Source organism: Rissa tridactyla, chromosome 1, assembly GCF_028500815.1.
Source record: "Rissa tridactyla isolate bRisTri1 chromosome 1, bRisTri1.patW.cur.20221130, whole genome shotgun sequence".
NCBI lineage: Eukaryota > Metazoa > Chordata > Aves > Charadriiformes > Laridae > Rissa > Rissa tridactyla.
Window position 1 is genome coordinate 72,255,427 of NC_071466.1, and position 19,000 is coordinate 72,274,426.

The 19,000-nt window shown below is 38.8% G+C and overlaps 1 protein-coding gene across 2 annotated transcripts in view; it reads right to left on the bottom strand.

Annotated features, from left to right (window-relative positions):
• The window catches only part of TMEM182 (transmembrane protein 182), a 36,009-nt gene that overhangs the window by 14,291 nt on the left and 2,718 nt on the right, over window positions 1–19,000 (bottom strand). Inside the window, exons 1-3 of one of the 2 annotated variants that reach the window (XM_054216856.1) lie at window positions 9,416–10,233; window positions 8,939–9,038; window positions 7,496–7,594 (exon numbers count right to left, since the gene is read on the bottom strand). In XM_054216856.1, the coding sequence (XP_054072831.1) occupies window positions 7,496–7,594; window positions 8,939–9,038; window positions 9,416–9,556 (340 nt within the window). In that variant the 5' untranslated portion in view covers window positions 9,557–10,233. Of the gene's footprint in view, window positions 1–7,495; window positions 7,595–8,938; window positions 9,039–9,415; window positions 10,234–19,000 lie in introns of those variants that run through there. The other variant, XM_054216866.1, reaches the window with a different exon arrangement.

A 19,000-nucleotide genomic window follows, 5' to 3' on the forward strand; every position in this document is an offset into this window, starting at 1 on the left:
ATCCTCAAAGTTTCAAATTCATACAGCTTGTTAGAGCCAGCTATTCTGGAATAATTCAGGTTTGCTCTCATCTAAAATCTGAAGGTGCACTAGACATTATCATCTCGTGCTTCCCACTAATGTGTTCCAAAAATCTATAGTTTTTAACTTGACCAGCTTAACTGATGTTAAAGTATACACCATCTTGCTTCTATCAGCCTTGTAAATGTATTAGCTATATCACGTTCAATGCATCACATTAGCCACCCTTTTAAAATAATAACCTTTTTAATCCAGGCAAACATTCAGAGACATAATTTTCCGCCATGCTGATCAGCAGATTTGCGCACAGGAAGGATGAATGTGTCTGAAAGTAGCTGGCAGAAGGGTTAAAATCGTGTTTTGGTTCATATCCAATACAAGACTTCTTTCCACATAAACAAAAAAATATGGAAATAGTAGGTAAGAAATAAGGCTGTGGCTCAGCAAAGCAGTTAAGTGTGTGTTCTCCTTTAAATACTCTACCTTTTATGGGATTTAGGCACCTGTTTAAAGTTAAACACATAGTTAAATGATTCACTTAATGCAAATGGACAGTGAATGGAGACCTAGAAAGGTAAATCTCTCAAGTCCTTCAGTCTTGGGTCTCTGAAGCAATTTCATATTATTTTCCTCATGGGTCTACTTTGCTAAGCTTCATCGCAGTCCCCAAGTCCATGGGACATTACTTCCTCATTTAAAACCTAATACCTCTAAATCAGTCTATAACCACCCAACTATTTTACATGGATGGCCCAAGGTACTTCAAAGTCATGCTACATAATAGGACACATTGGCCAAAATGGACCTTGAAAAAGCTTTCTTCGATATCATTATGGTCAGTCACCTAAGTCATACAGCAGTGTTTCTATTTTCTGAATGGATGAAGACACAAGCTTCTCCAGCATTATAAATTAGTATACAGTTTCATTATCTACTCTTCATACAGGAAGCTTTGAAGTCTGCTTTTAGTGCAATTTTACCAGAAAAGCTTGATTTGCTCAAATATTCCAGGAAACTGAACATAAAAGGAGTACAAATGTAACTGATGAAAATTTATTTAAACCTCTGCAACTATGCAAAACTGTTTCTCTGCTCCGAAAGCATAAGTATTTTATGCATTATATGTGAAATACTGATTTGACCTAGCTATCACCTGAAAAAAGCTTTCATTCTATTTCTTTAGAAATAATTATTTACTCTAGAGAATCATGGATAAATTCTGATGATCCTAATACTTGTTTAGCCAGCTAACCCCATCATTAAACATCGATTTGAAAATGGAGTAGACAGGTAAGCAGCCTGCAATGTTCCCAAATCAGTGGCTTTTCTAATCTGCAAGACAGTAAGTCATTAGGGTCATTTGTGGCACAGGTCTGAGGAAACATCCTAAGAGCATTTAGACTTTTTTCTTTAGTAAGGGAGTTAAAAAGCAACCATTTTTTTGCTGAAGAAGGCTTCGCTTATTTCATACTCAGACCATTTTTGCTCAGATCACATTTCCCATCTTCTCTGCCTAGGTGGGCAAGATCAGTTCCTGCAGGGCTAACCATTCAAAATTACAATGCAGCTCTACTGCTGTGATTTAGCTTAGCTGGTATCTATAGGCAAACACAAAAGAGCTGGCTGAAATTTAAACGACCTAAGAATGAACTTACTCTTCAAGTCAAAGACTTTGCTGCTCTGAGATTGAGGTGAACCATGACAGATAAAAAAACAACAGAAGATGCTGATTTGAATCCCATGAAAAGGGATGACACTGTGGTCCAAGCAGCCTGTTCCAAGAAACAGTGGCTCAGTGTACCTATACAAGGTGTTAAGATATGTTTTCATCATTTCAAGTCTCACTGAGGCAGTTCATAAGATAGCCCATGTTCTGGTTCAGATGACAAGGAATACCCTTGCCTCGAGGCACTTGCCAGATATATTTGAGTTAGCTACCTCAAGTGCATGCATTATTCCAAGTATTTCCTACAGTAGAAGAAATAAAGTACAAGCACTACCACCAGAGTCCAAGGCAAACGTATCTGTAGTGATAAGCTCAGATACCATTGGTCTGTGTTGCGAGAGTGCTAAACAGAAGTTTCTGTAACTTGTCTTGGTAAGCTGCCCCTTCATCGGGTACAACATTTGCCTTGGCAGTGACAGGCAGGCCTAAAAATAAAATAGTACTGCTTGTCTTTGAGCTCTACACCGTTTGGCCTGTATACCATCGGAACGTTATAGCTGCAGTATATGCCTCCAAAATTGCATGACCTGTAATTTTCCCTTGCTACTTGCTTTTCTCCTTAAAGATCCTAAGTTGGATTCCTCTGGAGACTTCTGCATCATTTGAAAACTGGAAGTATCTAGTTTTGATTAAGGGACTGAATTTTGGAGAAATGGCTGAAAATTATCAAAAGCACCCTTTTCTAATATAGTAGATCCCAGCATTGGTTACAAACTGAAGCCACAGACTCGTATTTTAAGATGTCACATCTGCAATGCACGCTTGTTGCATAGTATCTCTGCACACCTCTGAAGCTCCGTAATGGGTTATTCAGGAAAAGGTTAACTAATGACACAATGATACACCCATCTACAACTGGAGACATTAACACCAACCTCATGAAAACATACCACATATTTTATTGCCCTTGATGACTTCAAGTGTTTTTAAATCTCAGCCATCAGCCCATACATTTTCTATGGCCTATCAAAAAAAAGCCCAGCCACTTAGTATCAAATTCCATGTTGAACACAAGTTATTAAGCACTACAAAGCTGAAAAACTATTTGAAGCATATGCGAGTAAATGCTACATAAACATTACTAAGGATAGGAAAAATGACTTGGAAATTTGGATTTTCATCCACAAACTCACATCCTAAAGTGAACCTTTCCTGTGATTTGACTGTGGATTGTATTTTAGAATATGTCTTTTTTACCTCTCTATTTAATTTAAGAGATATCAAAATACTTTTGACAAGAGTCTTGCCACACACAGTATAAAATACAGTGAAAGGTGAAGTCCCTGAACTGCCTTAAATCAGGAGTATCTTCTCTGCAGATAAGCAGCCGTAAATGAGATCACAGATCTCAGCAGCAGCACAGGAGACACCTGACAACACGATAAACCTTGCAAAACTTTTCCCAGTTTCATTCAGTACCCTTTACTATCCCTTAGTAGTAATATTTTTTTTTAATAGCCTTAACAGTAAAACAAATACAATATTCACAGTATGAATACATTGCTTTTTTAAATACTTCTTGCTTTATCACTGCTTGGTGGCTGGGGAGTTCTCCCTTAGTAAATGTACTGTATTACAATCTCTTATGGGTAATTATGTGACTGTATTACATGACAGCATTTTTTTGCCCTAGAAATAGGCTACTGCTAACGTTTCACTGTACAACTTTTACTTTCAGATTTCATTGCTGATATTTTGTAGATTACTTTAGGTTAATTTCAGTCCAGTAACAAACTTGCCAATAAATTTGATCACACTATGTTAGATGTAATAGTTGCTGAACGAGAATTTTGCTTCAGTCCTATAAACATTCTGTGTTCTACATTATATTAGGCTCTACTGCAAATGCTGGCAATGTGCCCAGTGCTGGACAAAATAAGATACTAATGGTCAGGAAAAAAAGTACTAGCAGCTGAAAATCAGTGCACTAAACTAATGTATCAGCATAGCCCCATTAAATGGCTTCCAAATTAGCTTCAGAAGGCGCTGGGGCCATTTACAACAGTTAAGAAACTATTGTTTATCTCTAAATAAAGTTGAAAAAAAACACCTCAAAAATAAAATTAATGACTTGACTAAGCACTAGATCTTACACTTCTTTTTCTTAGGAATAATCTCACTATAGCCATAGGACTACTTGTACGAGTAAACACTTTGCACATTTTTCAAAATGAGGCCTAATATTGTCCTGTAGTAAAAGAGTTTCATAAAAGTGTGGTAGTCCTTTAATGTCAGTGTTAAATAATCTAATGACAGGATACTATGCATTAATCTAGCTAGCAATGAATTATTATTTAAGTACTATACTATTATGCTTTCAAAACAGCTTGACAGGATAACCAGTCTGATTATGATTATACAAATGTATGTTTACTTTAGAATGCAGAGGTCACTACTCTGGCAGTTTTATTGTATGGGCTAATTTATTTTTTTTTATTCCTAGCTTGTAGTTTGTTGCACGTATGTTTGTGAATCATCATATAAATGAATGTGCTGGCAACACAATGAGGTGCTGTCTGTGTCTACTTAATAGCTGCACGCTGTAATAGCTGTCACTATAAACCACTGTACCATCACAGAAAGTCACCAGTCAGACTTCCCCTGAGTTCATGCAGACGCCTATTTCAGGTTAAGATAAATGACACGGCCTGCAAATTTCTGTAAGGGCATTAATCACAAATGATGGTTAGCACAGCTTGGACCCTACACTGCAGGTAGGAGAAGTCCTCCCCACTCCACCAAGATATTTAACAAAACCAGTGAATGAACAAAACCATTGTGACTGCGATTAAAAGATGCAGAAAGCTGCAGTTTCAATGCAGTGCTACCTAACCCTTCGAAACTAATCATGCGTCTGGCAGTAATGATGAAAAGAAACATAAGACATTAAAACATGCATTCAAATCTCTAATGTAAGCATCACTATAGGCTCTTCGGTCTTTACATTTCCATCTAAGGCTATAATTCTCGACATCAAGAGCTCATAGTCGAGGTTTGCACAGCAGGATGAACCAAGCCTTTGGTCTAAAGCCTTGTAAAGTGTACTAAAACACTAAACTTGAAGGTCTTCAGTGTTTGAGCCTTTTGGGCACTATCACACAAATGCCATAAAATCAACAGACAGAAAGATGTAAATAAGCTCAGAGGGGATAGATTGAGCCTCCTTTGAATTCTGGCCCAGAAAAGCTCTGAGCCATATTCCTACTGATACTAAAGCCAAAGGAGTTATGTCAACAGAGAACTTGGTCCAGTCACTGCACCTGAAAATCATCAGGGAATTTATGCTCCTCAGCAAACTTATCTTTGCCTGAGCCCTTCTAACTGGCTGGTAACGTGGCTGTCCACCAACAAACCACACTTGTGTTTCCACTAGGGGCTGCAGTTAAATCCAAATATCTCCAATAAGGTCCCAAAGTCTCTTAAGACAAACAGTCTGTGAAAGAGGTCACATGCTTTTGCTTGCTCAGAAACGAACAGTTCTGTTAACAGAAAGTTAGAGGTTTTTAGAAAAATGTGTTGTACATACATGTTTGATTTTTCTAATGAAGTTTAAAGCTTTTTATTCAGCTGTTTATTTTTCTATGACAGAGCAAGTTAAGTATTTTTCAAATGACAGAATATTTCTTCTTATCCACTCCTAATTAAAACAGGACTTCAGGGACTCACAAAAACAGTTTCTGTGTGGGAGATTTTTTTTTTATCCCCAAAAGTGAATATACTGAGAAAGCTATGAGCCATGAAAATGGCAATATTGTATCAAGAAACATCAGCAGAACCAAAAAGAGGGACAGTAACCTCAATATTTTGGTAGCTCCTTTTTGTTCTATGTTTAGCTGATAACTAAACTAGCTGATAACAGGTATTAGGTGCAGCCAACTGGATATACAAATAGTTGATGAAATCTTGTTCTTCATGAAATCAAACCGAGGGCTTTTGCCACTGGCTTGTACAGAGAAGCACTTCCTCCACTGAATCAAGAAGAAGATAATAACCTTCTAGCATTTCTTAATTTAGCAACTGCAGTTGCAGCTAGGTTTTAAAAACTTGTTTGCCAAATACCATGGGCAGGACCGTCAGACTAGACTAACGGAGAAACAAGTTTTGAACTAACAGAAGAGACAATGACATAACCTTCTTCATAAAAGGTTGTGAAAGACTCTTGAACAAGCATACCTGGCTCTAGTAAATAGCTCAGCTTGGATGCTGCAAATGAACTGGAGGCATAAAAAACCCCTCTTCAGTTTTAATGAGCTCGAAAGCAATCCAACTGTATCTATTTATATAGCAGGAATGGCTCTGAATATACTCCACCTGGGCCAGCATCTATAGTACAGTTCTGTCTATTTTTAATCTCCTAATATGAAATATAGATAGGAAAATTATATTTGAGCAGTGGCTCTTTTGGCAAACATTAACTAAAATTAATTAAACTTTTGATGATATTCCTTCCCCTTTCCATATTCTTTGTTTGTCCACTTCTGTGTAATCATGCAATATAATTCGAGGATCCTTCGTGAATGTATGAGTGAATGGTGGAATACAAACTCTGTCTAGATTATTAGGAGCTGATGACTGTCACTTTCAAATGGAAAGATAAACTGTTCTAGAGGTGCTGTGAAGTTACAGATTGCATCTCTGAATGGTGAGGTCTGAATTCTTCCTGGACAAACACTTCATAATTTCTAAAGATTAAGAGAACCATGATCAGTCAACTTTCTTGTTCAAGTCTGCAGCATAAAAATTGGATTCTGAAGACACTTCAAAGTTAGCAAAGGCATAATTACAGCTTCGGGACAGGAGGGGATCACTTAAGTCACTGAGTCAGTGAGTTCAGAGACAAGCAGAATCCACACGTCACAGGTTATTTAAAAAGTCATATGAAATAGGTATCAGAAGTTATTTACTTCAAATACGTTTGCATAAAGCCCTTGATCTGATGAAATGTGACCAATATTTTAGTTTTTAAGAGCTGTAAAAACAGAGCTTTCCAGGCATTATTCAAACATAAGGTTTTCAATTACTGTGTATCTTCCATATATATATGTGTATATGTATCTCTGTTACTGCACTAGTGTTTCTCAGTGTTAATATCTCAGTGTAACATAGTAAGTATTATGAACTATTATAGGGAATATATATATATATTTAAAAAGAGCTTAGTTCACAAAACAAAACTGCCCATTGCTACAGTCTTAGGCTACATTATTCATGTATGGCACACACTGTTCAGAGTAATTTCAGTGCCTCAGCTCCCGATAGCGTCAATGGAGAGAAGCTGGCACTTCCAGCAGTCGGTGCAGTATATTTGAGTTAGTTGAATAAGCTCAGACAGTACCAAGGCCCCTCTCCTCCTTCCTCATAAAGTAAAAATGCAATATATTTTTACATGTTGTTATTTATTTAACAAACAAACCAGTTTTATTGGAATACATAAGAAGCACTTGTTTAATGCATTCAGCTCAAGGAAGATACTTTTTATGTTGGAGAAAAAAGCACTAAAACGGAAATGTCTCTTTTTTTAGAAACTACTTCCATTCTACCATCACGCTTAAAGCCAAGCATTCATTTAAGTGCTTTGCTAAATAGTGGCTTAAATATGCATGTTGTAAAATTATGACAAGTATGAAACACCCAAAACTCTATTAATTAAACTGTGTGGAGCGATAAGGCTGTTTTATACTGAACCATCCAAATTGTTTTCTTGAAACCATAGGCATTGTATCCATTTGCAGCCAAAAAAATACTTACTGATTGCAGAGTCATAGGAGGTTGAGTTGTGTTCATCTCGGATAAGAGGAAATGGTGACAGGTAAGCATGTGTACAATTCTTAGAAGGTGACTGGTTAGCTAAAAGTGAAAGAAAGATAAAGATGAATATTTTACTGCCTTAACAATAAAATATTTTAAGCCTCTTCTTCAAATGGGCAAACTGAGTTTCGTAAGTCAGGATTCCAGGTTCTTTCCCAGGCAATAGCTTACAGTGGATTTGGTTTGGTAAGAGATACCAGCATTGTTCTCCAGCCAAGGATATTCCTTAAAGGGCAACACAGATTTGTACTACGGGAACAGTAAAGTGGCCTTGCTGAAGGCACACTGCAATTTATATGCAATGCATACGTATGCTTTTATATGCATATGTACCTTTCTCCTTTCTCTTGTGAGGGTTAATTATGTCCGTCTCATTATCGCATGTGCCACAGCAAAAAAAAAAAAGGAAATTACTTTTTCTCTTGTGAAAGAACAATGAAAAATATCAAGCATCTTCAGAAAGTTTACAGTTTCAACGAATATGAATTTAGTCTATGGAATCAATATCCCCAGAGAAGGGTAATTTCATCCTTTATATTAAATGCCTATAAAAACATCACCTCTTTTCTTGGGAAAGATAAAGGCTGACTATACCTTAAACAACATTTAAATTTCAGATTCCTGACCACAGAATTCTCCAGATAAATAACAAGGGGAAATTAACTAGAGTGAATATCATATTTGACACGTAAGACCAAGCAATATGTTTAGCAAAATACGGGTTATTAAAGTCGAATTTGTATGATGGCACCTGCTTTTCACAAGGACTGTGGAAGTCTTGCAATAAGGAAAGGGATCTCTGCACCTCAGAGGAAGGGTCAAAGACAGGAAAAGGAGTTTTACTTGACCTCTTCTTCATGGGAGACTTTTGGTTGTAAAATACTATCTGATCTTCCAGAATCCTGGCACATAGTGAAAGAAAGCAAAGGGTCATCTGTGAATTTAGTAGAGGAATTTTTCTGGAGATAATGCGTCCTACACCATTTTCACAGTGGAGTTGCCCATGTCCTCCTTAACCCACTCGTAGAACTAGTTGGAGAAACTCTCCAAGCAAAAATTCATGGAAGATCCTAACTATTAAGCTCTTTTTCCCTATGTTATAGAAATAAACTCTCTGTTTAACTATCAGTGGCAAGAGACTGTCCTGATAAGAATGGACTCAGGTTAACAGGGCAGCCACAGCATAAATTGATAAACATGTCTCATTTTGTCCTGGGGTTTCCTTTAGTACAGATTACAAAAACATAAAGAATTTATTTTAGGGTAGTTGAAGAACCCAATCGCCAAAGAAGCCATATGAAATCTGGTGATTCATAAGACGGAAGAAAATCCCACAACAATTTGGAGAACAAACTACTGTAGATATTGTAAAAGGTTACTTACTATACCAGAAATTCCACATGCTGGCATTATTTTCTCCTACATTTCCACTAAACCAGCACCTCCAGAAGAAACCTTCATGATGGAAAGTGGCCTTCTCTCCCTATGGGGAAAAAAAAAAAAGCCGCCATTACCTTACAATTTTTAAATGGCTGAAAGACTCAAGTTCAACTGAAATTAGATAGTGAGGTAAAAAACACCACCATCATTATGAAACACAGCCTGTCTGAATATAGGTTAGCTATAGCATATCTAAACAGTCATACTTCCTTTGAAAGAATGTCGTATTGCAGAAGTAGTATCGCAAAAGACAAATTCATTTCAGATACAACTGGTTACAAGAGGTTTTGAAGTAGGCTTGTAAGCCTTTAGAATGTCAAAATGAGTATATTGAAAAGTTCATACAGAAGTAAAGTCTTAAAAAAACACATCCAAGAAACATATATCATTCTCATTACAAATAAAAGTGTCCATACTAACCCCAGCATCTTCAGGTGCTTTTGAGCACCTTCCTATTTCTGTAGCAAGAAGCCAATAATCAGTTCCAAATGCCACCAAAAAAAGCAAAACCCCCAGAGCCGCAAAGAAGCCTCCAAAAAATATCCCCACGCTCAGTTTCATTACCGCAGTTATCTTAAAAAAAACAAACAAACAACAAAACAAAAACAAAAACTTAACTACTTAAGAGGAAGCAGTAAAATTATTGGGAAAGTAACTAAAAAGCTGTTTGGAGAATACAGCTCATATCTGAAGAAGTTTCTCTTCACTTGACTTTCTGCCTGTGCCCTTCTTCCCAATGCCCTGTAAGTCGATTTGTGTCTCCTAATTTGTGTTCCATGTGGCTGACTCAAGCCTGACAGATGAAAAGGGCCTTCTATTTTAGGACACTGATGGCAGAGCTTCATTCTGTTTCTCTGTCTGGGTGAGGCCAGTCAGAAATAGCCGACCTTCCCCTAACTAAGCAGGGATTGACTTGAAATATTATTGCAGCTGGTGCACCAACATCAGTGGAGATGGTGATGGAGATGCAATGGCTCTGTCCGTCCATGTGAACTGCGTTACAGGGCACATAGTAGCAGCAAGGACTTCCAAAGCTCAGGCTTGGTGGTGAATGTTTCCTTGGCTGCTAGTGGGGAAGGACGCACATGGAACACTTTGGACGTTACTGTTAAGTCATGTTAGTAAATGAAGGCTGAGATTTTTTTATGGAGCTTTGAAAACCTGTTAGCCAAATTGCAGAGATGCCTTTGAAAGATCCTAACTTTTATTACAAATCCAGTTAGCTTTTAAAATCTACATCTTACTGTTAAAGAAATAGCTTTAACAACACTAAACTAAGCATTTAACTGCTTTATTTATTCAGATGCATCTTATTTGCCTATATCAGAAATGCATGCCATTAAAAATTCCTATTAAAATTCCTATTTCCACAATAGAAAACATTCCACTGACTTCCCATGCTGGGACATGCTGGGAGCAAGAGAAGGATGAAGTCAGTTTACTCCAGAACACATTTGTCACAAAATTTTATTGTAACAGACTTAGGTCTCCAGGTAGAGGGACTCCTACTTCCAGTATCCGTTTGGACAGTGCAGCAGTGTGCTGAGGGAGAGAAAGGAAAAGACTGTTTCTACCACATCTCCTCATTTCCAGACAGATGAACCAGAGATGTGTCCTGCGTGTTTTCATAACATTACATTATCGGCTTAACATCATATTTGCATTTGTTACAAGTCATATTTTATTGAAACCTGACACTATACTAACTTCATACACAAGCACTTCTGACATTTTGTGGCCTTTTTGCACTGCACAGTTTCAGTGTATGCAGAACAGTAAATGAATTTTCAGTCAGACAGACTCTTTTTGCCATATTTGCTTTCCCTGACAGCCACTGATGCAGTTCACTTTGCTATAGCAGAAAGTGATGTTTGGAAACATCACTTGGGAAAGTGATGTTTTATTGTTCTCTATGTCATTAAAGAAAAAAAAATGACTTTGGGAAAAAGAAGAACACATGGAATGGGCTATAAAAGAAAATAAGGCATATTTTAGAAAAGCATTACTTGCAGGTTAGAATAACGCTTTAACTTTTGGTCAGCCCTGGAGTGGTCAGGCAGATGATTAGATGATTGTTGTAGGTCCCTTACCAACTGAAATATTCTACTCCACTCCACTCCATTTCATTCCATTCTATTTTATTCTATTTGATTCTATTAGATTCTATGATTTTATTCTAATAGAAATAGAATATAGTTCAAAATAGAAAAATAAAAAAAGGAAAAAAGCAAGGTAGAATTCAGTTCAGGACTAACATGCCCAAATTTAGACAATTTCACATGAGCTAGATGTCTTTCCATTATAATCAATAGCAATCTAGTCAATACAGTCAGTGGAGCCTGGAGAGCGGTTCAGCACAACCTCGATTAGACTCGGAGAGCTCAGTTCAGTCACTCAGGCAGACATCTAGCTCTAGCTAGTTCCCAGGGTCTCCTACTAGCTCTCAGCTGCCACTCCAGAAAGGTATATTTCTCTCCCAGTTTTAACCATATCTGCCAGCCCCACACAGGGGTCTTAGGCACCTTCTTTAACCTCAAATGTCACTAGGAGCCCACGTGATGCTGACTGAATCAAACATGGACAGAGGGATACATTTGCCTTACTGTCATCTCCCACCATTAGATGCTCCAGGATGTCTAAGGCATCTACATGTGGCAGGCAGGTATGACAAGGGACTCAGAGGGGACCCACAACTTTCTTGAATGACAACCACAGGCCAGGTTCACACCACCTAAAAGTGATGCTAGATACCTTTGTTTAGATCGCTGAAACCAGTCTCCATTAGCTGGCCAGGTCATTCTGGAGGCACTACTGAGTGTTTTAACAAGATGTCCATCAACTCTAACAGCAGCACAGATTCCTGTTTCACACAGAGAAGTCTGAATGCAAAGGTCTTAATTTGGAACTGAAACCCACTCAGTGGGCTGGAGTTCCCAACCACTTTGCTGTTGTATGGGTGACCTTACAAAACATTGTCCCAAAGCCCAAGACATTTTATTTAGTGAAATCCAGAGATGTAGATAGTCACAACATGTTCATGATAACCATTTAAAAAAAACAGATAAAATGTAATTAAATTAATATAATGTCATTTGGCTCATCCTAAATAATGTTATTTTTACAATGATATGAATTTATAACCTCCAAGATACCAATTGGACAGACCTATGTATGTATGAGTACTGCAAAAGGGGACAAACCTGAAGCTGGTGAATTCCAACAGCGAAAATAATAAAAATATTTTTCACTTTCATGCTTTACTCTACAATTCTCAAAGCTCTTTTCAAAGATAGTTACGCACTACTCTTCATACCTGTAACTAAGGAAACCGTGTCACACAGTGGTGAAATGGTTTTTTCAATGTTGCCTCAGAAGTAAAAAGAGAACTCCAACCACTTGACTCAGCTACTGAACCACAAATAATAAAAGAAACAAAATAGCTGGTTTCAGTCTTATTACACCTACGTGGCTTCAGGTCAGAAATACGTCGGTGACTCCGTGAACCCATTTTTGCATGAGAATAACTTACTCTCATGAGTAGCTTCACTGAAATCAGTTTGCATGAAAAGTTTCACTGAATTCAAATGACAGCTGAATCACTGCCTGTGCAGTACAAGTATTTATTTTTAATATACTGTACATGCACTCTGGTGTCAGTTCAGCATGTTCATCCTGAGAGGATCTAATTTAATTATTCTCTTTTATATTTATGGCACATTTTCCGGCAGTGCTATCTTCCAAATACTCTAACATCTCCAGTATTATGCCCAGCTATGTCAGGAATGAATCAGAAGCCCTGTTAAGTCTTGTTATGTCAGCTTAAAAATTCATGTTATCCACTACTTGAATGCTCACAGAAAGTCTATGGGCACTTTTTCTTCAATTCAATTAAATTCTGAAGGTCCCTCAATAGAAGAGAGACTGTTTCAAGGCAGAGAAAACAGGGTCAGGTTTATCAAGCCAAAACAATCATTATTCTGAATCTTAAGTAAGGTCACTCCCCAACTACTTCCAAAACTCCTAAATTTCTACAGAAAGACTGGCATTTTAAAATCAAAATGACTTAGCCAAATTTATCCCTACTATAATGACAATGAAGTAATTTAATCAGTTTTAATATACAATCAATTTGGCCAATTAAGCCCAACATTCATTGATTTTGTTGATTCATAGTGTGAAGATTGAAGGCCCCCACATAATGGATGGGTTCCAACCTCATTTAACAAAGCTGGCAAAAGTTTTATGATTTTATTTCCATTTAATTTCCAGATAGATAGGGCTAAACTAACTCCTAAATCTGCATATTTTATTTATGTATCTAAATAGCTCCAGCTTCAATATAGTATCTGAGCCCCTCCTTGTATTTAAAAATAGAAAAGAACAACAAAAAAAAACCCAAACCAAAACAATAGCAGGCTGTTTCTTTCTTCCTTTTCCATCTGAAGGAGAAAAAGCTTGATTAGTTTATGGGAGGGGAGGTTGTTTATTTGCTTGTTTATGTTTGTGTGTGATTGAGTAAATGTCGTATGTGTATGTTTGGAATTGGCAGGCAGCTCCTTATCTGTGCTGGCAGATATGTCCATGATCTAAAAACAGCCCTTTAGAACTGGTTGCATGTCTCACTATACACCAAGAAACAATTCCAGCAGCTGCCTCAGAGCCGAGTCCTTCTGAGACCTCACTGCCCATTTACTGTTGCAGAAAAACATTCTGAAGAGTGATGGAGTATCTCACCTGCTGATTCAGGTCCTCATCCTGCCCAGCCTCTCCAGCTGGGTGGTATGTTATCCATTGCACCTACACGACCAATTGTCAGCAGCGCGCCAGGCAGACGTACAGAGTATAGTACACCTTGTCCATTAAATCTTTGGCTGGGACTCATCTAACCTAACACTAGACAGCTGCAGGGTAGCTGTCTCCAATTAAGCCAGTCACCTCAGGTTTCCTTTACAGTCATATTGGCAGTTCCAGGGCACAGTCCATCCGACCTATTTTTGGATGACTGCTCCAATGTGCAATGAATCATGCCTTAAAAGCTCAATTACTTTTTTTTTCCTTTTTTTTTTCCTCCACTGACTAAAATGGGGCCTGGAACAACTAGTGTGAGATATGACTACTTTAATATTAACACTACAGTAAATCAGGCCACATATATCAGAACCACAGAACGACTGAGGTTGGCAAGCACGTCTGGAGGTCACCTTATCCAACGCAAGCAGCTCAAGCAGGACCATCTAGAGCTGGTTGCCCCAGACCATGCCCAGGTAGCTTTTGAATATCTCCAAGGCTGGGGACTCCAGAACCTCCCTAGGCAACTCATGCCAGTGCCCTCACAGTCACCCTCACAGTGAAAGTGTTTCCTGATATCCAGCAGGAACATCCTGTGTTTTGGGCTGTGACCACTGCCTCTGGTCCTGTCACTGGGCGCCACTGAAAAGAGCCTGGCTCTGTCCTCTTTATACCCTCCCCTCAGGTATTTATTCACATTTAAAAGATCCTCCTGAGCCTTCTCTTCTCTAGGCTGAACAGTCCCAGCTCTCTCAGCTTTTCCTCATAGGAGAGACGCTCCAGTCCCTTCATCACCTTTGCTGGACTCTATTCAGTATGTTCATGTGTCTTTTGTACTGGGGAGACCAGAACTGGACCCAGTACTCCACGTGTGGCCTCACCAGTGCTGAGTAGAGAGGAAGGATCACCTCCCTCAACTTGCTGGCAACACTATGCCTAATGCACAGCAGGATACCACTCACTTTCTTTGCCACAAGGGCACATTTTTGGCTCATGTAAAACCTGAGCAGAGATTGTAGAGAGTACAAGTCCTCTACATATGGATGAAATCAAGCCATTCTGGACACAGGTATCACAGAGTCGTTCATTCTGCATGAGCTACACTAAGCTCATGAAGAGATCGATGATGGTAACTACCCTTCTTCTGATCTGAGGACAGAAGCAGCCTATATCCCAGCAACAGCTTCAACAGGAACTCTAATAAACCAACAAGAACAGTCTTCTTTATGAGCCATTATAACTACACGTTCTTATGTATCCATGCATTATATCATACACTCTGCTTATTTACTGTGTGGGAGGTAATGAAAACTACAGCCTCTCCCTCCCATTTCTATTAGCACAATCTGGTGCAACACGCATTTGCAGGAACATGCGATAGACTTGCAGCCACCCGAATGAAGAAAGCTGTAGGGTGTATATCCCATTTGGACCCTGCCTCATACCCTCTCTGTGCTCAGGACTTTGACACTCTGCAAAGCATCACAAGATTCATTCAGCCACAGAAAGGAAGAGAAAATTTTAGTGACTGTGAGTGGGTCACTGTTTCATATAGCCCATTCTGCATCATATCTTACATTAAATCGACAATGGATAAAATAGGTAAAAATATGGGAAAGCACGACATTTTTTGATTGAGTCATAACACTACTGTTATGTGATGTCCTAACAGTGACTGTTGTGAAATTAATCCATGTCCCTGGAAGTTGGGCAAGATAACTAGAACCATCAGAGGTACAAGAAGATGCTTCTGAGTTCCTCACATCCTGGGTGAGCGGTCCAAACTTTTCTTTCAATTATAGGAAAGCCAGGCCAATACCATTAATGTTTCCTGTGGTGCTTTAAAGGAATGGCTTACCCCTGCGTGCAATTTACACAGAAGTTAATGAGTTGACTAATTTTAGGAGCTGTTCCAGGCAGTTTCCCATGGGAACAGTTATATGCCTGCACGCCAGAAACAGTCAGAAATTAAGAATTGCAACCTCCTTCACCATTTTTATTGCTGTCTTACCTGGGTCCTTCCACAGCAGGAAGCTAGTATGAATCACACTCTCAGGTAGTAACTCCTTCCATCTACTGCACAGACAGTTTTTGGTACACATTTTTGGATTCTATTCAGGAAGCCTGAGGAACAGTCCTTTCTGTACACTTCCAGCTTCTACAGTGCTCCTGAGGTTAAAAAAAAATTAAAAAATCACAGGCTGTGTGTGTGTGAAATAAGGGTATAGAAGTACAACAGGAAGTGGACTGGGGTCACCAGGAGTCATCCAGGCCATCCTCTGCTCCAGAGCAGGATCAATAGTACCTAAACCATTCCTGGTGTATTTATTTTATCTGTTAAATATTAATTGAAAGAAACAGGGAAAGCTACGTGGTCTTAGTTATGCTGCCATGGAAAACTCCAGAAGGGGAGAATGAGGCCTAACACCTGAAGTAATTCCTTCCTTTAACAAGAGTTTTAGAAATGCTTTCTAAATCACTCTGTCATGCCCACCAGCACTCACAGCTTAAGGCTGTAGTCAATTAAAAGGTTTCTTTCCACATTCCTTAAAGCTGCAGATCTTTTCAGAGAGATTACACTTTAAATGTCTTTCAGATTAACATCAGTTTCCAAACTCAAGTTCATTTACAGTACCTCTTAAAATGTTCTGGACCGCTGGATTGAAACTTTTTCTACTAGGCTCAATTTGTATATGAAAAGTTGAAATGACTGTTGAATGTTACCCTAATGATCTGAAGCGGTAAACCAGAATGAAATAAGTCATTGTTAGATTCGCTAAATTTGATGACAAATTATACCTTTGGAGGTCTTGACCTTACCTATTTGTAACATGTGAATCCAAGAAGATGTTCCATTTACCGCAACAAATTGCCGTAGTTGTCTCAGGTCTGTCTTGCAAAATTATTTTACGAACTTTATTTAAGAATTTATACGGTTTAAAATTTTCTTCCTTATGGAAGGAATGAAAGGTTCTTTTTCTTCAAAACTTTGTTAGATTTCAGATGGTTTCCCTCAGCGCTTTGGCTTGGAGCACGCACAGCCACCAGGCTGGCTGAGGAAGGGCAGCTGCAGACTGCTTCAAGCCCTTGCTTGGTAGGTGACACCACGCATTTACCACAGCGGATGGTTTTCGTAAAGGACTGCAGATCCCTCACCCCTTCTTCTCGTTAGCAAACTGAACCTCAGACGTTTTCTCAGACAGGGCTACGAAGATGATTAGGGGATTGGAACACCTCTTATGAAGAAAGGCTGAAGATTTGGGTCTCTTCAGTCTGGAAAAAGACAGATGAGGGGGAACCTTATCAACACTTATAAATACTTAAAGGGTGGGTGCCAGGAGGATGGGGCCAGGCTCTTTTCAGTGGTGCCCAGCAACAGGACAAGAGGTAATGGGCACAAGCTGGAACATAGGAAGTTCCACCTAAACACGAGGAGGAACTTCTTTACTCTGCGGGTGACAGAGCACTGGAACACGCTGCCCAGAGAGGTGGTGGAGTCTCCAACTCTGGAGACATTCAAAACCCGCCTGGACACGTTCCTGTGCCACCTGCTCTAGGTGACCCTGCTTTGGCAAGGGGGTTGGACTACATGACCTCCAGAGGTCCCTTCCAACCCTACGATTCTGTGATTCCCCCAGACTAGTTCTCCTCCCATTCATAATTTGAGGCAAAACCAGCCCACTCAGCAAGGCTGAGGACAGACCGATCTCCGGCAGCCTGATACTGCCATTAAAGTAACCTTTTTTTTTTTTACCCTCTGCATTTATTCAACATTGATCTTCAGAACAGCAGAATTAGACACCATGTTGCATTAGTATTCAGACCAGACCAAGTAACTGATACAAAAGGAATAAACTTTTCCTGCTTTTCTACTTCAGGTTCCTCTATTTCCTATCAGAAGATGGAGTTTGCTTTTTGGGCCACAGAATAGCAATCAAAACTTACGGTCACTGGTTATCTCCCATGACTACCAAATTCATCTCATAATCACAGACTGCCACAAGAAAGAGGTGCACCCCCTAAGCATGCATCATGCTTTGTTTCTAGCTGTGCTTTTACACTCAGAGTACTTACATATTATGAAAGCTGAGTATTCAGATCGTGCTGTGTCAGTAGTCTGCATAATTTTGCTGGTCCTAGCGTTATCCATAAAATCAATAATTTTTATTCTATCTCTTCTTCCAGGTCATGGAAAAAGGTTTAGAAACAAGAGGACCACCTAGACACACTTATTCTTCAGGGAAGATTATCCGTTCACAAATAGTCTGGAGATGCATCAAACAATTCTGAATCCACGTGCTATTTGCCATTTCTGAGTACATATTGCTCTACTATCTTTAAGAACCATCCAGTAACAAGTCAAACACCTTAAAGCAGCACCAAGTCAAATACCTGAAAGGAATGTAAGTGTACTATATACTATCATTTTAATCAACCAACCATGTAATTCTGCCCCCAACAATATCAGGCTGGTTGTATTTTCAATAAGACTCTGATACATGATCTTCATCGTATTTCATTCCTTTGTTAGTCAATTCCATTATCAGTCATACCATCACTTTATTTAGGAGCCTGTATCTTAAGAATTCTGTATTTGTGAGCCTTTATCTTAAATTTTATAATTTCAGTGACAGAACACGAGTGAGGTAGCAGGAACCATCTGCCTTCACTTCACAGGAAACTGACATATTTGCCATGTTACTGTATGTTAATGCCTTTTTCTTATATATTATGCAAAAGTAAACATGTAGCATGCACAATTCTTTACTAATCTAATGCTTTTGTAAAAGCAGTAAGAGAAGGAAGAGACACCTATATTTTTCTAAATACTTTTTTTTTCCCCTACATGAACAGTTTGCACTGACAATGTTATCAGACCATCAAAAAGTTCGGTTATTCTCTGCTTTACAAGCTGTCCTGCATGGAGGTAGGTTGGAATAATAGACATAACTAAGAAAGAGTTTTCATTGTCAGGCAATTCAATATTCCTGTCTACGCTATTTTGTCCCCATTATATTAGATCATTTTGATCTTCAGAATCTCAGAAGAATGCAGAATTGCTAACTCTGGTTTCTGAGACTTACGGCAGAGACTGACATTTATGTAGAACCTCAAAAATTTCACTTGGGATCAGTGTTCGCATAAAAGTCAATCCGCCTCATACCCCAGGAACAGCACCTAAACCCTTGCAACATCATCCACCTCTTCAACAGTTTC